Consider the following 27,642-nt stretch of genomic DNA (forward strand, 5'->3'; position numbering starts at 1 on the left):
GAGTTGTTTAGAATATTCCCAATTGGTTCCGTTATTAAATAGTTTCTTCGGTTTATCTACCTTTCGTAATGAGAAAGTCAAATAAGTCTGAAATTGGTTTAGTTATAATTCTTGCATGGTGCTATATAGAACCCCACCCCTACCTGGAGCTTTGATTCTTGGGCCACAGACTGTATTTTTGGCATTACAGTCACCTTCTACTAGAAACCTGCTTCCTAGAGTATTATTTGAGTTCCTCTTGCTTGTTGCTTGTAGGAAATATTTTTGATACTTTGATAATTCGTAGTGTTTTATGTGTTTTTTGATAAGTATAGCTGTACCTTCTCTAGCTATTCTCTTAGCATACATAATATTTTAAGCTGACCCACGTTCGAATATAAATTATCAACAGTATTTTTACAGCATTTGCACTAGTTATAGAATATAAAATTGATATATATATATATATATATATATATATATATATATATATATATATATATTCACATTGAAGATGAAATTATTATCTTTAATTAATTTCATTCATAAATATAATTAATGAACAATATTGTCTATTATATCCAGAATATCTTAGAACCGATCACTTAAATTCTGAGATTCACATTCCGATAGTGATTTCAAATTTTCATTGTGCTACACATGGATGATATGACCACAAATTTTTGTTGGAGCACAGATGGCAAACTCTCAAATATATACTTGGTATAACCAAATAAGTCTAAAAATGGGATGTAATATGTCTTCTTTCGTCCCCAAGAATTTAGACGCTGTGAGTGACGAAGAAGACGAAAAATTGCTTCAAGACATTCCCTCAATATAAAATCTATCAAGATAAAAAGTTATTCATTGTACATAAGGGAATATTTTTTTAAGCATTAGTGATTTCTGTACTTTTTATCAAAATAGTAAATCCAACAAAATTTTGAAACAATTGTTAGGTAATTCTAAGGATAGAATATTGGATTCGAAAAAGAGTGGTATTTAGGATCATAGCTGTGATGGCAAAGACAAAAGATATGTTGGGCAAACAAAGAGATCTGTTGATGTTCGTCTCAAAGAGCACCTAGCTAATTTTACAAATAATGTAAATTTTTTGAAAAATGAATCCAACAATAAATTGTTGGATGCATTATCATCACAATCCACTGCTAAGTTTATTAGTTGAAGTGGTTTTCAATGTGGAATTATTTCTCACGGGAGCATTTTGTATTTATGGGTAGGTCGAGTTTCTTTGGTTCTATAGTAGGATATGAAGTTTTCAATATATCCTCGTATATGTCTTCATGTCAGTAAGACACCTAATGTGTCAATTTTTTCCATTAATATATTACTGTTTGATTGCCTTAGTACATTAAAAATTTGGTATAAGTTTTCGTATGACAAAAATAAGTTAACTTTTGTTGACCAGTGCAAATTGTTGCCGCACAGTGATCATGCACACAATTGATGTCTTGTGTGTCTTGAAAATAAATTCTTTATATCTCATTAGGATTAAATTGCATTTTTGTATCACAGTATTCATGAAAAATATTGAATCAATCATAAAAAATGTAGGAGACATAAAATCTCATTATATCTTTCGAATATGCATCAAAATTATCATTTACTCTGCCAAAAATTATGCAATCCAACTAACACGAATTAAGTCTCTAAACGTAAATATTAAATATAAATGTTCCTATGACGCCATAGTAATAAATCGTACCATTTTGTAAAAACCGAGAAATACGACATTTCGCTGATGTCTATCGAGAAGAGACGTTTTATTTTCGTACGCTCATTATTTTAATAGCCATCATTTATCAAAATGTCTTGGTCAGATCTTGCATGAAGCGTAACGGAGCGGTGACATTTTTTACACATTTTAAATAATTAGCCATTTTTATTTTGTACTCTATATTCTGCTATAATTTGAGACTTAAGGATTATAATAACATGAAAAGTTTAATAAACCAGAATGTATTCAGCTTAAGCAACTATTTATAAAATCGAAAATATGGCATGGTTACAATTTAACGTACCCAAAATCAATATTAGTCGTAATGCAATTAAACATTTAAGCCAATATGTTCGAAATAGCTGCATATGAAGCTCAATTTGTGAATGTGTGAATGATTAAAACATATTGAATGGATAATTGAAAAATACGCTGAATTATTTCATTTAAAACAAAAGTAACATAAAATAAGAATTACTATCATCAAAACCTCTGCCCTTCGCGAGTAATGCACTTAGTCCATTGGTCAATTCATGATTGGAAGCGTTTCAGGAAGGTTTATTTCGGAATGGCTTTCCAATGTCAGACCGTATTCTGTTTTTGCTACTGGTTGAAAAAAAACAGATGATTCGATATTAATAAGCGCCACTCAAATTCTGATAGATGGGACCCAACAAGTCTCAAATACATTTTTTGAGATTTTCCGCAAAATGTTGTCGCCGGCGCCATTTTGATGTTTGCCTTCTCGGCAGATATTCAAAGAAGCAGATGTGGATTTATTTTCAAAATTTCGACAAGATTTCTTATTGAGATTTAATCTGTTATAGTAAGAGGTGACTGTTCAATGGGTTTGAACTATCGCTAGGTCCAGTCAAACCCTATTTTAACCTAAAATTTTTGCTCACCAAGTACAAGATCTCTGCTTGAAATTGGGAGAAGAATACTTGTTGGCATTGACATGACAGTAATCCAAAAAGCGTAAATTGCCGTACCAGAGTCATAAGTCATAACTTGTTAGGGTATATTTTTATCTGTAAAACGTTGTTGAAGTTGTATAAATTGACTAAGTACAGGTAGAACCTTGCCAACGGACTGAATGGAATTATTCGTATTTATTTCTAAGTGTTTACTGTTATTGCTATGAAATATTAACGTTTTCTTTTAATTTTAATCGCATGTAGACTTTTTTGTTTTTGGAAGCATTATTTGCTCAAGTGCTAACGAGTGAATTGCCAAAATATAATACAAATATGTTGACGATGTATATTATTTTTTGTCTATTAATCGTTCTTACGAATCATTTCATAAGAATATTAGAAATGTATTCCAATAAAACAAATATGCTCACTCCTTATACTTAGTTTTGTTACGAGATAATTTGCAGAAAATTCCTGAAATATTTGTCTGGAGCACTTAGTATTCACTTTTAGTGTGTTGAATTCAGACGAGTATCAGTATGTATAAAATAGACTTTGTATTATGAGAAAATCCTAATATTTTGTATCTGATCACCAATGAACGTATGCGTATGCGAATCTTATCACTTGGTGAGTTATAAAGAATCAAGTATGATTTAGCTTTATTTTATAATTAATTATTATTGTCGTATCATGTAGGAGCCCTTTTTTCCTCCACTTGTATCGTTATTTTTGTGCTCTAGGTCATTCTTTGCAATTCCTTTTACTTCTATAAATTTAGTTAGAAATTATTTAAGTTTTGTTAGGAGCTAGGATTTGTATATTATTAACGGGTTAACCAATTTTTTTGCAAATTTCTATTTTTATTTTATGTGGAATCTCTTTCTAAAAAATGTGAACCCAAGGGTTTCATAGATTTTTCCAAATTTCTAACTCCATGTTTTATTTCTTCCTCTATTTTCTCTAATTATTCTTTCTGTTGATCTTATATTTTCATCCTTTCTCATTCTTTAATTATTAATCTATATTATGTTGTAGGGCTGTCTTCCTATTGAGCCATCGTATCATTCTCATCAAATATTAAGAGTAGGTACTCATAATGTTACAGCAATCATTGTACATTTTCCAGCTTAGCTTTCACAAACATCTTCACACTTATTACCTTTTGTGTAATTTCTATTGAAACTTCTTTTTACTGTCATCACATTAACACCCTTATATTGAAAAGTTCTAACAACAATAAACAATTCAAGATATTATGCTAGTTAGATTCAAAAGCAAAAGAATATTATTGTGCACTTTTCATGAAACACGTTACTGATAGTGTCGTTAATTTATCATACGCTAATATATAGAGTGAGTTTTATATATGGAACGCCTCAATTATCTCGGAAATATCTTGTACGAGTTTTATAAATTTTTGTGTTTAATAAGTATATCCTAACCGAAATCCCATAACAAAATCTACTGTCAGTAAATTATTAAAAAAAATTAACGAATTTGGTTCAGAAAAAGATTTATCCAATCAGGTCGCAAAAAACTGCATCAACTGAAAACAAATCTTTAGATGTTTGTGTCCTGTTATAAAACGAACCACTCTTGAGTACTAGACAAATATACAGGAAACTTGATATTTCGCAAACATCCGTAATGAAAATTTTACTTCACAAATTTTTTAAGTAATGTATGTTTTGCGATGAGACCACTTTTTGTATCAATGGAAACGTAAATCGGCATAATTGTAGATACTGGCCACGTAACAAACCTCATTGGATGTGTGAATACAAAACCCAATATCCCGAAAAACTAAATGTATGGGCTGGAATAATAGGCGACAAAATAATTGATCCCTTTTTCATTGAGGTCCAGTATATTTAGGTTTATTGGAAAGAAGTATTATACCTAAGTTGGCTCGGATATTTCCAAATCCAAGTAAGTATTTTCAATTACATTTAAAAAAAAACTTCATTATTAGAAATTTTCAGACAATAACAATATCCCAAACAACAAAATTTGTGGATCTACTTCTAACATGATACAAACATTTAAAGATTTGTCTTCAGTTGTAAGTTTTCTGTGCTATAATTTGGATAAATATTTTGCTGCACCAATTTCGTTATTAAAGTTTTTACTAACTTAATTCAATTAGTTCAATTAGTTCAATCGTAGCCATCTTCATCTACAATATTTATTGTAACTTTGGTGGAAATACTGCTACTATGTAGCTATAACCCCGAAGTAATCGCATTTAGGTATAGAGAATATCACATGAAAAATAATCATTAGTTCTTAAGAATATCTAAAAACACATAATATATAGGGTGATCTGCATGAAATAATTCTTTCCTATTTTCTGCTTGTACACATTAGTCCAAGAGTCCCAACCAAAAAAGTATGCTCTGAAAAAAACGTACAGAAACAGGTATTTTTTTTTGAATATGTACAGAGATGTCCCCTGAATGTGAATCCAAGTGGGCGTCATGGCGGGGGGCTTTACTTCAGCCGCCATCTTGAAAAACACGTTTTATTAAATATCTTGCGAACCGCGCATCCTACGACGAAAATTGTGGAGGTCATTATTGTAGATAATAATATTTGTCATTTTTTTTATTTGAAACTTTTTTTTGTATAATGCATAGGTTTTTAATTATAGCGCTCCAAACTTTTTTCAATATGGTTTTAGCTAAATATTTAGTTACGCTACATCGTAAGAATTGTTATTGTTATTCTTAATTATTGTTATTATTTATTATCGTTATGCTTGTATTATGCTATTTTATATTGTACAGTATTATTTTATATTTTATATTACAATATATTGTAATATTAAAAATTATTTATTTTTTAATAGGAGAATATGAAGGTTGGTATTCAATTTGAATTTTTTATTTTTTTTAATTTAAAGTGAATCTGAGTTTTTCGAAAAATCGCTAAACTGTTTCAATTGTGCAAATTTTGTAAAATACTGTGTATATTCGTCTGCACTTTATTTACTCTGTCTAAAATTTCCAATGAAATTCCTAGAAAATTTTATGCTCTACAATTCAGTTACCACCATTTTTAATTTATCATTGACCATTAACTATAATTAAAAACAAATATTATTATCTACAATAATGATCTGTACAATTTTTGTCGTACGATGCGCGGTTCGCGAGATATTTAATAAAACGTGTCTTTCAAGATGGCGGCTGAAGTGAAGCCCACTTGGATTTACATTCAGAGGAAATCCCTGAACATATTCAAAAAAAAATACCTGTTCCCGTACTTGTTTACAAAAAAAACCCGGCTCTTGGCCTACATAAGGAAGAACTTTGTCAAATAATTAAGGAGAGACACACTACGGGGGGTAATAAAAATGCGTAAATGAATTTTTAGCTATTACTCAAGCTGCATCTATTGGAACCACGTTCCATACCCTCATATGTTGAAACAGCAGTTACAATTTTGGATCATGTTTATACTGTTTTTCATGAAGCGTAGATCGTTAACAACCCATCAACATTAATTTATGTTTCAAATCACAAGAAGTACCAAAGAAGTTTACACAATATTGAAATATGTCTGTTGATAGTATCTGAAGGAAATGAAAATGAATTATTTAAGGACGACGGACAATCTTGACGTCATTTATCCTCAAAAGCAAAACAATTGCCCAAAAATATGTTCAAACAGACAAATAAGTATTCGAGAACATATAGAAGGACTTACAGAATGTATTTGTCACCATGACATCGAGCCAATCGTCTTCAATTTCACTCGCTAATTTTTAGACGCTATCAGTTCACATCAAGCTATCACTAGATTTAGCACCTATGATTCTTTACGAAAATAAACATTTACTGAAAGCTTAATTTTAGTAGATTATCTGCAAGAAAATTATTGAAAATGCAATTAGAACATACAACTTTACTGGAGGCCGACGATGGTGTTTCTATGCTGCTTCCACCACTTCTTATTTTAAATTAAATTTTTCTCAGGAAATAGTCTGCCAAAATGCCTTCTCGTGCATGTCAAATTGTCTCATAATTTCCTCTAGTGCGCATTCGCGCACTCGAGAAAATTAAATTATCGACAATCTGACATGCACTCGGGACATTAATATTGACTATTTCCTTCGAAAAATTTAAGCCAACCAAAAAGCTGTAATATTTTATGTTTACCTAGCAACGATCAAATTTCAGCGATAATACTGCACTAGTGCAAATTATCGATAATTTGCACTAGTGCCAAATTTTCGTCTAGGATTAATAAACATCATTTGGTTTTAATTTTATATTTTAAGAAAAGGAACAATTATTGAAAATGCAATTAGAATATACAACTTTACTGGAGGCCGACGATGGTGTTTCTATGCTGCTTCCACCACTTCTTATTTTAAATTAAATTTTTCTCAGGAAATAGTCTGCCAAAATGCCCTCTCGTGCATGTCAAATTGTCTCATAATTTCCTCTAGTGCGCATTCGCGCACTCGAGAAAATTAAATTATCGACAATTTGACATGCACTCGGGACATTAATATTGACTATTTCCTTCGAAAAATTTAAGCCAACCAAAAAGCTGTAATATTTTATGTTTACCTAGCAACGATCAAATTTCAGCGATAATACTGCACTAGTGCAAATTATCGATAATTTGCACTAGTGCCAAATTTTCGTCTAGGATTAATAAACATTATTTGGTTTTAATTTTATATTTTAAGAAAAGGAACAATTATTGAAAATGCAATTAGAATATACAACTTTACTGGAGGCCGACGATGGTGTTTCTATGCTGCTTCCACCACTTCTTATTTTAAATTAAATTTTTCTCAGGAAATAGTCTGCCAAAATGCCTTCTCGTGCATGTCAAATTGTCTCATAATTTCCTCTAGTGCGCATTCGCGCACTCGAGAAAATTAAATTATCGACAATTTGACATGCACTCGGGACATTAATATTGATAATTGAGTCGTACGTCAGTGATTTGCAGATAGAATATGATAGAACACCAATATGAAAAATGTGTTAACCTTAGTTAACTACATTCAGAGGTAAAAATTATACTTTTCCGACTTTTTAGGTAAGTGAATCCATCTGGGGTACAATAAAGAGATCAGCCATCATATTAATATTTTTATTTTTGATAATAAAAGCACACATATAACTCGTCGATTGCATTCTCTACCAGGCTTACTAAGATCAATATTAAAAATAATGAATCATTTTCTACAATTGTGGTACCTGACCTGTAAAATATCAATAGAGATACCTAGATCTCACTAGAAAAAATCAAATTATTACATTCAATTTCACAGACAATTACTTATTTCTTAATTATATTAAGAAAATTTATCATTAAATGAAAATTATATATACAACCACAGGGTTTGATGGAGCAATATATGTTCACAACGTTTCTGAACTCTTCAACTGGGTCCAATCCTAGAATTTTCCTCCATGTGTTAACAGCTTGACAGTTCTAGAATATATGAATCGTACTTCCTCCTCTAATCTACAGATTAACAGTCCGCATCAGTGACTCTATCTGTATTGTACTTATGACAACTGGCTTCCGAATGTCCTGTGATGAGGCCTACCAGAGTCTTTCCTTCCCTTTACTTTACAGTATTTACAGCGCCCAGTTTAAGGAGCTATTGTCATATATGAATATTTTGGCCTGCCTGCAGACGTATGAATTAACCAAATCCTCTTAATTTTTCTCAATTTCTATCAATTGGGTTCCATAATCCGCGAATTATATATTAAAACTTCGAATTTGGGTTTTTAAAAACAAAAATTACAATTACAATATATGTTTATTAAGCAACACTAGAGCAAAGAATGAATTATTAAAAGAAATACAGTTTTTATTATCTTCTGTGTTACTGCGAAGTCATCACATTTGTTATATGCTGTCAGCTGTTACTTCATATGTAACTCCTACCCTCTAAGATGAGAACATAACGGAGTGGTGTTCGATTTTGGATTCTTCTGGGTACTCTTCTATTGATTTTCTTTCTTTTTCTAGTTTTTGCAGCATTTTTGCAGAGTTTTTTTGATTTTCTTCTTAAAAATCCATCCCAGTATTAATAAAATTATGGCTAGTAAAGATAAGCTATCAGAAATTTTGGGATAGTGGTTGGATATTGGGATTTTTAGTGGTATAAGTTGATTCGTCATTCTGCTTATTTCGTGAATATCTTCTAAAATGATTTTTTCCATTTTGGGTGTTTCGTATTCTGCAATCATATCGTATTTTTCCGTAATTGGTTTGGGAAGAAGTAGTGGTTTTCCTCGTTGTATTTTGACGTCGTTGAAGAATTTTTTCGCGTTGATTTCTATTTGACATGACTTTGGTATTTTTATTAGTGTAGGTTTTTTTACTTCTAGTTATTTTTCAGTGTGGCATTTGGAAAAAAGTTTTTCCGTTTTTGCTGGAATAATAATTATCTCGTCTTGTGTGATTTGTTCCGTAAGTGATTCTTCTAATTTTGAATTTATTTTTAGTCGATTGGTTTTCGAGGAGCTGCAGGGTGCAATTGTCGTCAGGAGAGTGGTCTTCGATGCAGAAATATGCATTTTCTAGTAGTGAACAGATTTCTTCTATAAATTGGTGATTCTAATTATTTCGTACCAGATAGGAATATTTTAGGGAGAATATTTGGTTTTTTTGAATGATGGGGAAGACGTGATATAATTTAAGGACTTCGGCTTTGATAATTGGTATATGTATACCAAAAATTAATTTATTATTAGCAAACGAAACTTGAGTGCCTAAAAATTGGTAGTATGTTAGAATGTTTTTAAATTTTGTAATTTGGTTGTCAGGGTAAATTTTCCTCAAATATTCTAGCGTTTTTTGTAACTCTTGACTAGGGATAATAGAAGGATGAAGTGTGTTTAGTTTTGCGAAAGCTATGGAGTCTTCCAAATTATCTAAGAATGTTATAACATTTTGACAGTCTAGATTTATTTGTGAAATGATTGCTTGAAAGGTTAAATACTCGTGTGATTCGGTGATTGATTTTTGCACGCGGATTTGAAATTTTTCGAGAGAATTTGCAAATTTTTCTTGATTTTTAGATAAGATGTGAATTGTTACATTGTAATTTTTATAAAATTCTTGGAAAGTGAACTTTGTAAGTTTATTTCCGTAATCATGTTTTGTTGGTTTGTTTCTAGAATTTTTATTGCGTTATCATATTTATTACCGTCATCGGTATCAAGTGTACCAAACAACCATTTTTGTAGTTGACCGACCCCGTCAAAGAAACTTCTTTTATTACGTATATGAGGTTGTAAATTATCAAGTTTCGTACGTGTAATTTTGATGAGAAATTCTGTTATCAACATGTCTTGAGATAAGACATGATATGAGATTTCATTAGTTGCATTTCTCACTTCTAAATTATTTTTTATAATGAAAAAATGTTTTTCAATGTTGAACAATTGCTTAATAATAGGTTCTAAATTTAAATAATGTATAAAGGTATGTTTACTATATATGAGACGTGCGTCTCCTAATTGTATCGGTAATAAAGGATTATTCATAGTAGTTAGGTCTATGTCTTCTGTAGCGTTACTCTTGTGCAGTTTTTGTATTGCCAGAAGTGCTAGGAATATTATTTTCATCTGCCCCATCTTCCTGAAAAATTTGTTTTTTATTAGTTTTGGGTTTTCTTGCACTTGCTTTGTTATAAATATTTTTATCTGTTATCAATGTATTTTTTGTCTGACCTAATATTTTTAATTTTTCGAATTTTGGAAGTTTTTTGTTTCTTGTTTTTGTACGATTATAGGCTACTTCTTCGTTTTTATAGTCGGGGGCTTTGGTGCGCTTTTCGTTTCTATCATTAATAATCTTTTCTTTTGTGGTTTTATTAGTCTTTGTTATATTTTCGTAAAGTCTTGTGGTTGCTTGTTTGTGAGCTTGTATATAGTCTGAAATTATTATGTGATCATTAATCCCTTTATTACCTCAAATGGTGTATATTTGGTGACACTATGAATTGAGTTGTTATACCCAAGTATGGCCCGTTTTATCAATTGATCTGATGTGAGACTTCGATTTTGTTCTCTTAAACATCGTACATGTTCAATAAGTGTGGAATGAAACCTCACGGGGCTATTTGAATTGCTGTTTCTAGCAGTTGTGAAGTAAAGTTCAATTTTGTAAAGTTCGCAAAAGTTTTTAAGATCTTTATTTTTAAATTCCGTACCCGAATCTGCTGTTATTTTTATAGGCAATCCATGGTGTGTTTAAAATTAAATAAGCATTCTACTATAGATATTCCGTTTACAGCTGATATAGGCTTGACCGTATCGAGAAAATGTATCTATTACGGTTAAGTAAGTGTTTCCTGAAATTTTAAAACAGTCAATATGAATATGTTGAAAAGGACGTAAAGTAGTTGGTGTTAGGTTGAATTTTATTACTGGTGGGTTTTGATCGTATTTGTTTTTTTGACAAATTTCGCAATTATTCACGTATGTGTCATCGGACATTTTTGGCCAATAAAATAAGTGCTATTTTCATTTCGTTTTTACCGCGGTGGCAAGTTTAGTTTCATGATAAAATTTGAGTTTCTCTACGTGTGCTTCTTTAGTTTGTAAATCTTCTAAAACGGTGTTACTTTGTATAATTTTGAAAGCAGAATTTTTGAAGTACGATTGCATCGTAGTCGTGAAGATTCTAGGTAAATCGCGGTGTTTGAAATAAATAGCGTATCTTTTGTTTGGGGCGATGTGTTCTTTCACAAAATTTATTATTTGAATGGAAGAAATGTTTGAAGGTAGTGTAACATATAATCTAGTATTGTCGAAAATTTTGGCAGTTTTACATTTGATCGATTCTATTTCTCCAGTTGTTATGAATATTTGGTTCTTGTATGTGTTTAATACTCTCTCGGTAATTGGAATAGAAAAAATAGGATTCTCTTGACGTATGTTGAGTTTCAATGTCAGATTCCGAGTTTGAATCTTGAGGTCTGTCTGATTCTTTTTGTATGTCTCGAACTATATTTGTTTCTTGATTTACGGTGTTAATGGGTCCTATATTATTCAGTATTTCTCGAGGTCAGGACTAGAGAGTGGAGGAATTTCGTCAGGATTTTGTAGGAAGTTTTCTATTATTTCGTCCGCATCTTCTACGTTATTTATTATTGATTCATTATCCATAGCATTCAATTCTATGCATGGATTTCTACTTAGGGCATCTGCGGCTGAGTTCGATGATCCTTTTTTATATTTGATGACGTAATCGTACTCTTCCAATTTCAATCTCCACCTGACTAGCATAGAATTTTGGTCTTTCATGGAGAAGAGCCATTGCAGTGGCTTGTGGTCTGAATATGTTGTGAATTTCCGGCCGAAAAGGTATGGACGAAAGTATTTGCAGCTCCATACTATTGCTAGGAGTTCTTTCTGAATCGTTGATTAGTTTATTTCGGCTGGATTGAGAGTCCTTGATGCATAGCATATAGGGTGGTTATTTTGTGAAAGAACTGCGCCTATTGCGTAGTTGGAACTATCTGTTGTTACTTCAAATTCTATATCGAAATCCAGATAAATTAAAACTGGTTCAGACGTTAAAATATTTTTACATGTTTCAAAACAATCTTTAAATTCTTTTGTGTCTATTACTTTTTCGTTTTTCTTCAGGCTTTGTGATTTTAGCAAATTTTTTTATAAATTTACGGTAGTAGCCTAATAATCCTAGAAAAGATTCTTTTTGTGTTTTTGGTAAGGGAAAGTTCTTAATAGCTGAGATTTTTTTGGGTTGGGTTTTATCCCGTCTGTTGTTACTATATGACCTAGAAATTCTACCTCTTTTCGTATGAATTCCGATTTGTCTAAATTGAATTTTAAATTTCGCTTCGCGAGGTTTCGAAAAAACAAGTTTTATGAAGATGTTCTTGATGTGCGTTACTGATTATTATTATGTCGTCCATATAGACCATACACACTTTATTTTGGAGATCTTTTAAAATTTCATCCATAACACGTTGAAATGTAGATGGCGAGTTTCTTAACCCAAACGGCATTCTAAGAAACTCATAATGGTCGTTCTCGACAGTAAAAGCTGTTTTTGGTAAGGAATTTTTATCCATTTGGATTTGATGAAAACCAGCCCAAAGGTCAATAGTTGAAAAATAGTTTGATCTTCCCAGTTTGTCGAGAATCGAATTAACATTTTGTATCGGATATCGATCTGGGATCGTTTTTTCGTTGAGTTTCCGATAATCGATGGCTAGAGGATATTTTTGTTTCCCTGATTGGTCTTCTTTTTTATTGACTATCCAAATAGGGGATGACCATGGTGAAGTTGAGGGCCGTATTATGCCTTTATCCAGCATTTCATCTATTTGGTTATTTATTTTCTGTTTATGAATATAGGGATATCTGTACGATTTACAATGTATAGGAATTTCGTCGGTCGTTTTAATTTCGTGTTTTGTTCTTGCCGTGAAGGATAATTTATCACCCGGTTTAAAGAAGATGTCTGAAAATTTTCGAATAAGCTTCAAGATTTCAGTTTTTTCTTCCGCGTTCATGTGGTTTGTCCTAATTAATTGTGATATATCGATATTTTTTTTTTATTTATTATTGTCTTCGTTATTTAAGTTGAGAAACGAATTAATATTAAAAGTTTCATAACTAGATTTTTCAAATGACTCTACCTCTAAGATTAACAGAAATTATTCGATCTGTTTTGTTTTAGATTTTTACAAGAGCAAATTCGTTTCTGGCATCAGTCAAAATTTGCGGTTTATACAATGATCCTATTTTACCTTCATTTATCAATATTTCTCCATTAAAAATAGAAACAGGTAACTCCTTTAGAATTTTTTGTTGTGGTTCTACTGAGAATAATATATTTGAGTTTTCTTTTCTTCTAAATCTGAGAGGTATCTCAGTATTTGGTCCTATTAATTTGTTATTTATGAGATCAATATTAAAGTTCATATTTCTTAAATCATTTAGTCCTATAATACCATCGAAATATTCATGGAAATCAAATAATAGAAAGGAGATGAAATAGTTTGGATTCTGAAATTCAGAAAGTGTTGATTGATATTACAATATCTTGACTACCCAAAGCTGTCTTAATTTGTGCTTTGATTCGATTAACGGAATTTGGATAAGTTTTTTCTAAAATATCAGATTTAACTATTGAACGTGAACTACCGGTATCTATAAGTAATTTTAATTTGGGATTATTAATTTCTATGTAAGGTAATATGCGTTTTCTGTTGAAATGTTAATTTCTACTAAGGTGTTCCTTGTTGGCTCGTTTGGATAAAATTTTCATTTTCTGTCTTGTCATAGTTATAGTACGTTTGATTTTGGTCATTATTCTGTATTCTGATAGTAATGTTGTTCGTCTGATTGGTCGTAGTCGTTTGTGAATAGCTCTTCGGAAGTAAAATTTGAATTCTGTCCAGAATTTCGAAATTGTTGATTTCGATTATAATTGTTATTATTTGGCCATCTTTGCCTTTGTGATAATGTGGAAGAATTTTTTGAAGTCGTTGACATAGGTGTTGGTTTAGGAAGTTGGTGCATGGGTTTTTGGTTTGGTCTGAAAACGTTTTGTGGAGGTCCGAATACTTGTCTGTTCGTCGGGTATTGTCTGGGAGGCATTTGTCTAGGTTGGATATTAATTAATAGGTTGACTGGAGAATTGATTAACTGGTTTATTATTCTCAACGGAATGATAGGGTTGTGTTTGGTTTTCAGGATAGTATCTTGGTTGTGAATAAGGTTGTCGATATTTACTACTAAATCTGGACGTCGTTGCTCGGTGATTGTCATTTAGATTGCCATATAATTTTTGAAAGTTTTCAAATTCATTCAGATAGACCATTGCATCTTCCAGTGAGGCTGGATTTTTAAGATGCAAGTTATTTCTTAAGGTACCACTACAACCTGCTATAAAAGTACTAAGTGCAGTTTTATCATAATGGTTTATTTGGCACACTTTCTCCGCATTAGTTATGTTAGGATTATTACTAGTTTTCTGCGCTATTCTACTTCTTATTAATTGAATTCGACTTCCAAAGTTCGTCAATGGTTCGTTCCTAAATGGTTTCATTCTAGTGAGTTCTTGTACTAAACAGTCAATATTTCTACGATCAGCGAAATACTGAATCAGGGCTTCTTTCAATCTCGGCCAATCTGTTAACTCAGCACGATTACCTACTAATATTTCTGCTTTATCTGTAAGGTTTTCTTGAACTAATTGGAATATGTGTTTAAATAATTGTGAATCATTAAATTGCCGACAATCATTAATAAGGTCTTCACACCTAATTAGAAATTTATTTACCGTGTTACTGTTACCGTCATACGGTTTAATGTTATCAATTGTAGACTTTAAAAGATCCCAGTCCATCTCAGGTATATTTAAAGTTGAATTTATTGATTTGAAAGAATTAGTGAATTGCTTATTAATATTCCGTTGAGTGTTAATATTATTGTTGTTATCTAATCCTATATTTGAAATTCCGTTAATTATTTCATCAATATCGCTCATAAAAATAATTTAAAATTAATGTTTATAATAAGAAATTTGTTCGCAATGAACAAAATCTTTACCAAAATCCTTATACAGAGGGATTTGGAAAGGTAAAAGAAAAAGGCACAGAGGCAAAAGAAATACAGTTTTTATTATCTTCTGCGTTTCCGCGAAGTCATCACATTTGTTATATGCTGTGAGCTGTTACTTCATACGTAACTCGCGGGATCCCACTGCAGATTAAGGTCCAATCAGTGTTTCACCGACTCCAAGCTTGGCCGAGTCATCGACTATTTCATTGCCCCTATGTACATGAATCCAAAACTGCTGTAACACCTTTTCGCGAGCCAGCTTATTGCTTTGGTTATTATCTTTAACAACAAGCTGAGCCGCGTTACGTTACCAGCTCGATGAGCAAAAGAAAAGGACGGATCTGCCCTCCTCCTAATTGCGTTTGTATAATCCTTTTCAAAACAACTCTCCTTTTAGATTCAACGGTAAAATAAATTTTATCATATGAAGGTTAGCTGCTCTTATTTTGGTCCTATACATTCTTGCTAAGAAGGTTGACCTTATAGTTCGTGTCAAATAAATCAAAATACTCTCCATTACAAGTAATACATTTGTCCCAGCGGTGCTTCCACTGTTCGAAACATTGTTTGAACTCATCTTTAGAGATGGCTGCAAGCTCCAGTCTTGTTCTTTTCTTGATGTCTTCAAATCGTCGTCCTTTCATGCCCCTTTTCATGCGTGGAAACAAGAAAAAGTCGCACGGAGCCAGCTCGGGCGAGTAAGGTGCGTGGGGCAGCGGAACCATATTATTTTCAACCAAAAACTGGCCAACAGTGATGGTTGAGTGTGGAAAAACCAGTCACCTGTTTGCTGAACACAGCTCCAAGATATTCCACTGATTTCAGACAGTTGATTAATTGTCTGTCGACGGTCTATGCGCACAAGCTCTCGAATTCTTTCAACTTTTTCATCAATTCTGGCAGTTGATGGACATCCAGAGCGAGGTTTGTCATCAATCAACATGTCGTCATTTTTAAATCGAGAAAACCACTCATACATTTGAGTTTTCCACATAGCATCATCTTTGTAAGCAGTTTTCATCATTAAAACAGTTTCAGCAGCGTTTTTACAGAGTAGAAAACAAAATTTCACAGCGGCACGTTGTTCACTTAAATTTGCCATCGTAAAAAAACGAAGCAGCAGTGAAACAGCACTAGCAAAGACTAGCAACAACCCGCGCGGCACCAACTGGCGACGAGTAGTAGACAATCCCTAGCGGCAGAAATCAGTACCACAAAGGCTCCACCCATGGCAATGCTATTCCGGTTACTTTGGGGTACCGCCTCGTATATGAATGTTAATTCGACAATAATAAACGTTGGAGCCGATAGAATGAAAATGTAATTATTTTGTTTAATATGTATAATTAGTTCCTGCGAAGTAAACAAGTAAGTAACAATTTAACTGAATTGAAAAAATTATTACTGACAAGTAAAAAAATTCGAGTATATACAAGAATGAAACCTAAACGAATCGATAAATAACAGTGAAATCTGAAAACGTATAAATCGGAAAACGCCAAAGATATATAAAATCTCTTTATAAAGTCAAGATAGACCAGAAAAGGAAGAAAAAGAAGATTGATAAAAGAAAGAAATATTGTGTTACCGAATAGAAGATATAAATGTGTTGGCGATGTTTAAATAAACAACTGAAATGCCATGAAGAATATCAAATCATTATAATTATACAAAACGAAAGTATCTATCGTTGGCTCTTTTGAAAAACATATAACTGTCAAGATGAGCATTCTCAAAATATATTATTGGAACAGTACAACACTATTTTAATAGATATAAATACCCTCATGAATATAAATTCATATCATTAGAAGATCTGTTGCATGTTGGTGATACAGAACCGTAATTTGTATTTTCAGCACTGAACCAGCTAATAGTTTTTATAACTATTCCTTCATTTGTAAAATTTTTTTACATATTTGCCCGGCTTAGAATCATGATAAAAAAAACACGTTTAGCGTTTTCGAAGTCATAGAATTCATTTATCGAAGGCACAAATGTTGGAAATCGGTACTTCCGATTTTACCATTAAATGGATTCGTCGACACCCTTTTCAGCTTTTTGACCAGTAACAATGCTAACAGAAATCATATTCAAACTGATTTGAGCTTCATAGCACATTTTAAGTAAGTTTTCTTTTTTGTAATAATTTGCTTTCATTCCATTTGCCACATATATTGAGAGATTGATAGAATAGTTATCTACAAGTTAATTTTATTGGCACCAACACCAAAAATAACAAGTTATAAATTTTAAATAAGTAACGATACCTAAATTTTTCGTTTAAGTTTGTATTTAGAGTTTTGAGATCCGTTTTTGGAATGTTTATTTAATTAAATAATAAAAGAGAGAGATAAGCTTTATTGTCATTAGACAATTTTACATTTATTTTATGTATTATTATATCGGAAGCAGCTTTTAGGAATTTAATAAATTTTTGTGTACAAGGGTATTGTGATACAGCCGGTATTATGATGGTATTCTACACTGTTGTCAGATCTTTCCTACTAACCGAAATCCCATAACAACATCTACTGTCAGTAAATTATCAAAAAAATTTAACGAATCTGGTTCAGAAAAAGATTTACCCAAATCAGGGCGCAGAAAAACTACATCAACTGAAAACCAATCTTTAGATGTTTGTGTTCTGTTAGAAGATGATCCACACTTGAGTACTAGACAAATGTCCAGGGAACTTGATATTTCGCATATATCCGTAATGAAAATTTTAAGTGATAATTAATTCCATCAACCAAAGTAACCTTAGTTCAAGAGTTGTCAGATGACGATTTTGATAGACCTGAAGAGTTTGCAGACCTAATAATGGGAAAATGTTGCAATCAAAACAACCCTCGTTGAATGCATGAATCCCACACACAATTTCCCGAAAAACTGAATGTATAGGCTAGAATAATAGGCGACAAAATAATTGGTCCCTTTGTCATGAGGGTAACTTAAATGGTCTGGCGTATTTAGATTTATTGGAAAATAGTATTGTACCTGAGTTGGCTTGGATATTTCCAAGTTCAATTAAATTTCAAAAAAAAACTTCATCATTGGAAATGTTCAGACAATAACAATATCCCAAACGATAATATTTTTATCAAACGGCCTCCGGGATCACCCGACATGAATCCTTTAGACTATTTCCTGCGGGGTCATTAAAAGAACATCGTTTATAGAGCAAAATCTGCCAATATTCAGGAATTAAAAGACAGGATTAACACAGAGATTAAAACAATTAAACAGTTAGGAATGTTGCAAAATGTATTGCAAACTTTTAAAAAAGCATGGCTTGTTGTATTGAAGTAAATGGACAACATTTTGAGCATCTGCTGTAATCGCCTTTATTCTATGTTTTCTAAAATTTGTAATTTTTCTATTTCACATATGTGGATCTAATTCTAATATGACACAAACATTTAAAGATTTGTCTTCAGTTGTTGTAAGCTTTCTGCGCCATAAATTGAATAAATATTTTACTACACCAGTTTCGTTAAACTTTTTACCAATTATTGATTCATTCGTAGTACACTGGTAAATCTAATCCGAAATTTTCGCATTTAAGTATAGAAAATATTACATGAAAAATAATAAGTATTTCTTAAGGATTTCGAAAAGCGAAAAATTTACAGGATGATCTATTTGTTCATTATTTTTCCGGAAATACGAAAAACGAAATACGAAACAATATAAATACCCCCATAATACCGGCCTTGTAAACAAAAATTGATAAAAATCTTATAAGCCGTGTCCCAGATCATTGAAACGTTCTATACATAAAACTCACTCTGTATAATATTTAATTGACTATTTTCGTATCCAATGTTTTATTCATGAATATATATTTTCTTAATTTTTTAGTTACAACTTATTTTATAAATAGTGACACGTTTCGTTCATTTTATTATAATTAAAGGATTATCTTATTACTATTGGAATCCGATTTGTCTTTATTTCACTTGAATAAGGAAAATTCTCTTACAATATTCTTATCCTTACAACGTTACAACTAATAAATTTCCAAATCAATTTTTTTTTCATAATAGTTTTCAGAGAATTCTATTTTTTTGTTACTATATCTTAAAATCTTGAAAATATACAACACTGGGGAATTATCATTATAAATAAAAACATAAATTTGAAAATTTATATATAAATACTTATTCTGAGATAGCAGTATGAATTACGTTCGAATAATTTGAATTATACGTTGTTAGTGAAATTCAAATTTACCAGTATTTTATGAAGGATGTCGTATTAGTTCAGGTTCAGACCCCCAGTCAGTATTTATTGCTATCTTATGGAATAGAAAGAATTCCAATCTGGTATAGTTCTTTCAATATCAATTACAGATTATAAAAACTTATTGTCGCTGCGCGTCCGAATCCGCGTAAGAGCAGTTTGTAAATACCGCGTAACAGCAAAACGCGCAAAATTCAAATATCGTGCTGGCCGATTCTAAACGCCTATTGGTTTATATTAGACTTCATCTGATTTGAATTATCCAATGAAAAACGTCAGTTGTGCTATCGAAACAATACCGCGGAACAGTAGGAGGCCTGAAGTTGGCAGCAAGTTTTTTCTTCCTCCTGTAAAATCATTAAAAAGCAAATACGCGGTCTTTACAAACTGCTCTTACGCGGTTTCGAACGCGCAGCGACGTTATATCAAAACCCTTGCAGACAATTTTGTTTGATCTACCATAGGCGTAGATACCTCATTTTATAAATTTATTATTTTTATAAATACTTTTGAGAATATGTATATCTTATGCGAGAAAGTATTCGTTAAAAGGCAATCGAACCATTATAAATTGGACAGCATTATATGCCGTTATTTAGACAGATGCACTTAAATGTAGTTCTACTTGGAACTTACAAGAAAATCATTATTATACGTCGTTAACTTGCTACAACTGAATATTAAATTGTAAAATGTAAATAGACGAGTAAAATGTACCTGTCTGTAAGAGCGTTTGATTTAAACAGGGTACCAGACGTGAACTGAGCTCTTTTTATACCCCATTCGTTTTTTGTGGGAAACGAAATTTCAAAGTAAAAACTATGAAAGAGAATAAATTCTTTGCAAATAAAACAAAAGAAACAAAAGCATTTCAACTCCAAAGAATCTTTATAAATAATCATGGTAGTCAGAATCGTCTCAACTAGAGTCATCATTTGATTGAATTATGGTGGATTGTAAAGAAGGTACTACATACCCATATTCTTCTTTGGTAACATATTTAACACAGTTTTTCCAAACCTCTTGGCGGTCTGCTGCTAGAACTTTCTTTACGAGTTCTACAACCTCTTTCCTCTGTTCTGGAGACTGATTACATTTTCGTAATCCTGATTTTATGTTTGCCCATATCAACTCTATAGTGTTAAATATGCAATAGTAAGGAGGTAGTCTGAGAAGAGTATGACCCTGATCTTTGCACAGCTGTAAATATAATAAATTTCCTCTAACTCTAAACCTTTAATAACAGTAAGCAATTCTTTGTTCGTTGGGCTTTTTTTACGATCTCTGACAGGAATAGGAATATTTTTATCAGGCATATATGCTAAAATTTGAGCTTTGTTACTAATACTATTTGGTAACTTAAAGAGTTGCTGCGAGTGGTGGGATGCGTGGTTCATTGAACCACTATTCAAATAATTCTACTGCTATATCTTCATGATAATCAGCTGCACAGTTTTTGAGTTTTTTAGCAGATATTCATAATTATAATGCGTTTCCATTTAGAACATGCCCATTCAAACAGCAATTTTTACTATTGTCAATCCAACCGAAATTTTCTACATCATGACTGTCAAACCATGTTTCATCTAGATAAATTATGTGTCTATTAGAACTTCGGTAGTCTTTTTTGTGTTTAAAACCACATGTTGACAAAACTTGAGGCAATATTTATAAAATGGTATAATTGTATTCTGGATAATCTGCCACCTTTTGCTGTATTACTTCTAATATCGCAACCCTGTGTTCCTTATATCCTTTCTAATATTATAAATGTGAAAGCGTGGATGTTTGTTACGCTTTCACGCAAAAACTACTTGACTAATCATTATGTAACTTTGAACACATATTCTGGGAGGTACTAGAAGTAACATAGTATACTTTTTATTAGAAAAAAAATATTTTTTACAAAAATAAAAAAAAATTTGTCAACAAATATCAACATTTTGCTACTTCAGCGCCATCTAGCATACAGTAATGAAGTTCAAACCCTAAATATTATAATATCGACGTACGATTTCACCGATGGTCAAGTCAATATCTAATCAATCTATACATCCAATTCAATTGTCTATAGTTTCAGCTGTTTGGAATTTTTGAGGTAAGGTAGGTACCATTGTTATTTTCAACTGTCGTTGAAAGCGTATATCTAGAAAATGCCTCCGAAGCGTAAATCTACATTATCTAAAAATTCCTCACGGACCCGTGCAGCAAAAGTTGCACGAAATCAAGAATCTTCGGTTCATGCAAAGCTTAGAAGCAAGCAAGGCGACAAAGTGATTTGAGAACACCTCTTCAGACCCAACGTCGTTTAGCAGCGGGTAGCTAGAAGATCGATAGAAACGCCAGAACAATCACAGGCTAGGAGAATATCACATTTATCCTCTAATTGTTATTGACTCAATGATTAAAAATTGTCAAATGGAAAGATGAAACTCTTGGAATGTTGAATGTTGGAATATTGGAATCATATTGATATATTTCTATTATAATGATTTCTGATACTTATTTAATGAATTCGATGCGAGCAAAACCGCGGGTAAAAGCTAGTACACTATAAATTGTCCTACGTATAAAATCTTGAGTAGCTTCGTCAGCTGATTTCAGTTTTTCTTCACATGTTTTTCGGTTCTGTGAATGAACCACAGCTACCCCTTTCGTGACTACTCAATAAATGGAAAATTTATTTACTCTAGTTAGCTCAGTAATTCTTATTATTATTGCCTTACCAGATTACTAGATATTTTCTTTTTTTAAAACATTCGAATATATTTAAAATAACTTGCTGTGTTTTTATATCTAATGGCCGCTTGACAAGATGGAAGACAACGAGTTTTTCAAATGTTTCTTCGTCCATTCGCAACTAATTTTCTATGTTTTCTCATCTAATTCTCTGGCTAATCTGTCCATCAGATATAATTATTGCCAGTGATGCACTGGCCACTTTTTTCTTGTCTATTTTAATATTCAATATTCGTCTATGTAATATTTTGATCTTTCAAGCAATTTTTTGCACCTTGTCTTACACTATGTCAAACGGCCTTAAATATTTATTATTAAATTCATACCTGCTTTTATTCTCACTACACTGTGCAATTTCATTGTTTTCATTGTCCACGGTTTATTAGATGTTAGGTTTGTTAGATATTTACCGTATTTTATATTATTATATTTGTTATGACAAATATTGATTGTTCCTCGCATAATCAGAATGAACTGATATTTCTTTCTAGGCTCATTCTCATTAATCTTTCGATAGCAAATATTTCTATTTGTAAGAATCTCAGACACAAGCCCAGTAATGATCAGTATTTGGTACCAAACGCAAATTTTCAAACACATGTGGTGCTTGTCGAACCACCTGTATATCTTTAGATACTAAATACGATGTTCATTTCGTCTTTATACTTTCGTACTTAGTTATGAAGGACTAATCTTCCTTATTATTGATACTATCATTTTCTCAATGTACCTAGATAATTTGAGAATGATATCAACGTCAGACCTGTCTATCACTAGATGAAGAGTATTAATATCAGAGATAATCTCAAGTTCCCTAGTGTACGTGCTCATATCTCGGCTAAACCGCACTCCTGGCCTGTTGAATGCGACTCTGGTAGACAAATGAGTTCTGTTGTCAGAAGCATAGAAAATATTAATATGAGATTCCATTTATGATAGAAAATTAAGCATGTTCTTAAACGAAGTATGTTATGTCTTCAAAATAATTTCATTTCGAAGATAATTTTCAAAAGTATGCTTGTTGGTCAAATTATATTTAATGAACCTTCTAATTAATCAATTTTTATAATTAATAATATACTTTCTTGTTACAGGTTGTGATTTAGGAACTAATACGTCAAGTTTAGATTGTCTTAATTTGATCGTACAAAGTATAACTAATAATAAGAATAAGCAAGAAAAAAACGAGCCTGTTACGTAATGATGAATCTCTTGGTATATAAAAGTAGTACAGAATCTATCGCAAATGTCCTATATTTAATTATACAATAAAATACTATTATTAAATATCTACTTGTCTTATTAATCAACTTCTGCCTCACATGAGAATAAACTAAGCTGTAATAAATAAATTAGAACAAAAAGGATCACTTATAGTAGGTAGAGTTTTTGGATATTCTGATTGAAATTATTTTCATCTATATACAAATCAATTTTCCTGTGGTTATTCTGCTAATAGTATAGATACTAGTATTACGAGAGTTGCTACTTACGTTTTGAGATATGGCAACACTGATGTGAAAAGTTGACGCTTTTAATTGTGAACGTACTCACAACGTCTTGTCAGACGAGTGCTATTTGATTTCCTACGACGTAGATTAAACCAACAGCAGAGTTTCCATCAACTTGCTTCGACCCAACGTGTTTTGCTAATTTTTTTAATCCAATCTTGTTCGTACTTAAGCAGAGGATGAATTTCGTTATGGTCATCCAAAATCGGCTGCAAAGTCATCATGTGACATACCGTGAAATTGAGGCATACTTTGGCATTTCATATTACATGAACATTTATTCACGTTGAATATCGCTTAATTGGTAAATAGCTCAAAAAAGGTCGTGTCAATTTGAGAAAAGAAATGTTGAGAAAATGTTATCGAGGTGCTCCAACAGACGGTTATAAGATCGTGACAAGCAACGATTCACGGATCTATGTATATGAACCCGAAACTAAACAACAATCTACTGTATGGGTCGTTCAAGACAAGCCAAATCCAGAAAAAATTGTTTGCCCACGAGGCACTCAGAAGCAAATGGTTGCCTAATGGATATGTCGTCAACATTCAATTAGAGCAACCTGAAATGGTCAATTCTAGATGGTACATCAGCATTTGTTTCCCAAAAGTGTGAAAAAATCAAGAAAACTAATCGAAGAAGACGAATAATTTCCCAGCGCGACAATGCAAGCAAGCTCTCACACATAAGTTCAAACAAAAACGTTGGTGAATAGTCAAAACATCAAATGGCTAAGTCCACTGATTTCTTCATATTCTCGCAGATCGAAAGTAAATTGTGACGTTTTTCTACACAAGCGATTCAAAGTTATTTCCACAAAACTCACTTATTAACAAGGTACTTCATTAGAAGAGCAAAACGACATTATCAACAATCAAAATAACAGTTTCTAATTTGATTATTGTCTCATATACAAAAAAATAAATGCAACTATACATTATAAATATGTATCTCAGTAAGATCATCAGTTTAATAAAATATTTGTTGAATTGTGGATCAGCAACTTATGTTTGTTATGACGGCTCGAAGTTCAATACCATACATGAACCATGGGTGAGCCATCCCCCGGAGTTTTGGTTGTGTGGTTGTGATGGTAGTGTATCTTGTTGGATTTCTGGTTCTTTCGGAGTTTGTACAATCATATTATTGTAAAGATTGTTACAGTTATGATTATTAATTACAGTCGCTCTTTTTGTGGTGAGTTGTTGGTGTAGTTGATTCCAGGGAATTTTTTTAATTGCCAAAGGTTTGATCTTAGCTAAATGTATGTGTGAGATAGTTTTGCTCCTAGGTAGGATTAGGGCTTCTTCTCGTACCACAGATCTTGTGTTCTCAAATGCTTTTGTGTTTGTTCTGAAACTACATCTTGGTGGGAGTTTGATGAGGTACGTTTGGCTATGTAGTGGGCTTCTGACATATTTTGTAAGATGTTAGCAAGGGGCTTCTTGATTGGTAATCTTGAGTATTTCGTTGTTCGGTACATAGATATTCCAGACCCATTGATTCGCAGGGTGTTTCATGTATTGGTATAAATTTCCATTAGAGCCTAAGTAGGGACCCGGTAGAAAGAATCTGTGTAAAAGATTGGGAAAGTTGATAACAAATAGCAGCGAGTGGTTGGTGTAATAACTGTCAGCTTTCAGAATGTGAAGTATTTGGTAAAATGATCTTCCATGTATGACAATTGCTCGTGACGTTCGTGCATTTTCTCGACTGCCTATTTCAATTCTTCTTGGTCGTTCGTTGGAGAGTATTGATTCTCATATTCTTCAAACAATTCTTCGATAATTTTCAGCTCTTCTGAATTTAGATGGTCTGTCGTTTGTACAAATTCTGTTTCAGCATTATTTAGTCGATGAGGGAGCCAGGGTGATTTTATAATGATGCCAAGTTTTCGATGTCTGTCTCTTCTTCGTAATCGTGTGCGTTGATTTCAACTCTAGAAAGGGCGTCGACATTGATATTAGCTATGTTTTTTATATGCAACTTCATTGTCAAATTCTTCTAGTTTTAGTCTCCACCTTACTAATTTGGAGCTTAGGCCCTTTAGTGGAAATAACTATTTGAGCGGTTGGTGGTCTAATAGAATTCTGAATTTCTTCCCAAAAAAATACGGGTGAAAATATTTGGTAGCCCAAATTATTACTAGCATTTCCTTCGAGTATATAATTTGGGTGTAATTTTGGATGCGTATGTGATTGGTTTATCGTTTCCGATAGGATCTTGAGAGAGTACTACGCAATGGCAAAGTTACCTGCATCTGTAGTGAGTTTGAATGGCTTCATAAAGTCTGGACATTGTAGCAATGCTTCGTTGGTTGAAAGGTTTTTACCTACTACTAATATGTAATAGCAAATATTACTTTTCTGCACTAGTGGAATGAACTCATGAATAAAAAATTAAACCTCATTTATTATAATAATTACATAACACATGTACAATTAGTGACGTTTATTGAAGAATTGTAGTTTTCAATTTCAATTCAATTTTTTGTGTAATCGATTTCTCCTCCCATTATTTTAGTACAAAAATATTTTTGTTTTCTAATGATGTTTCTACATATCCTTTAGTGACACTACTGGATTTCCATCCACCATGTCTCTTCAAAATGTGCATATCAACACCATCATCAGCAAGTAAGGATGCTGATGATCTTCTAAAACAGTGACCTGTATATTGTGATAGATTTGGTAGCTCCAGAAACGTTGCTAATTCTTTTGGAATGCAAATAAATCAACAATGAGCGCAACGCTTGCTTGTTACATGATTCTAATATCATTAATTTTAGGAATATTGAGTAAATAATTAACATTATTGGTAGTAGGTAAAATAATGTATATATTTGTATCGTAAATTCATATTACGATATTCAATAGGTGATGGTGACAAATTTCTCATCTCATTTCGTAATATGAATCTTTACGACACTTATATAGTAAATATCTATTATCTGGTCTGTGTTCTATTTTCGCGTCCTTTCTTTAAGCATGGGATTAAAGGTTTCATTATCCTGGCAAAATCTTTATGGACTTTTCAATCGAATAATCAATTTCCTTGTCATTTTTTCTCATTTGAATTCCCAATTAATCAAATTAATTCGTTAGAATTGGACATCAGAAACCACTTCCCAGCTTTATCGCCTTGTGCGAAAAACTAAGTACCTTTCTATCTTTTACGTAGAATGTTATGCTATCATGAGTGCTTTAAAAAAAATTCCAAATTCTAATATCTACACTGCTTTAATTTTTTCTGACTACCAATTGATTCCATAAAAATCCTGCTCTTCATCCTTCTATCCCTTTATCTTATAATTAGGAAACTGCTTTATCAGTTCTATCAGCGAGGAAAAGACATCTGAATAGGCTGGATCCCATATCAAAGGAAATCACAGAACAGACGATCTCGTAAACATAGGAAGAACGATCAGACGTTCCATCTTCTCTGCGGGATCCCTTAACAGCAATATAATAGAAAAGTGACACTCAACATTCAGATCACTCAATTTGTCAAAAAAAAATTATACTCGCAATTTTTCAACTCTCCTTTGGTTTCCTTTGGTCGCCAAGCTGTCAGAAAAGAGTTGCATCTTTTCAAGAATTCGGTCCAATCACTGTGCTACATTGGCTTTCTTGAATAAAATGAACAAAGGGTCTTCAATCTATATTCCTGTGGCGAAGAGCAAGACATATCTCACATTTTTTAGAACTGTGTCTTAAATAGTTTTAATGTTAATGAAAACATTAAACTTTCAAGTGCTTCAAACAATAAATTATAATCATAGAACTTTGTCAATATTAGCAAGCCTACAGTGAAAATAAAATCAAATATGAATGATGATATCTGAAAGTCACCACAAATAGGCCGAATAACCTTGGTAGCTGAGGCCTTCGTAACCTTAAGAAGAAAAAGAAGAATAAATTTT

General features: G+C 32.1%; 1 protein-coding gene across 4 annotated transcripts in view; it reads left to right on the forward strand.

Moving 5' to 3' along the window:
- LOC130894999 (transcription factor SUM-1) overlaps nt 1-23,495 on the forward strand; it is a 109,186-nt gene extending 85,691 nt beyond the window's left edge. For all 4 annotated transcript variants that reach the window (XM_057802087.1, XM_057802086.1, XM_057802088.1 and 1 more), the window contains one exon: nt 23,303-23,495. In XM_057802087.1, coding sequence (XP_057658070.1) covers nt 23,303-23,409 — 107 coding nt within the window. In that variant the 3' untranslated portion in view covers nt 23,410-23,495. The remainder of the gene's footprint in view (nt 1-23,302) is intronic.
- Nucleotides 23,496-27,642: the final 4,147 nt, after the last annotated feature.

Source organism: Diorhabda carinulata, chromosome 6 (assembly GCF_026250575.1).
Source record: "Diorhabda carinulata isolate Delta chromosome 6, icDioCari1.1, whole genome shotgun sequence".
Lineage (NCBI taxonomy): Eukaryota > Metazoa > Arthropoda > Insecta > Coleoptera > Chrysomelidae > Diorhabda > Diorhabda carinulata.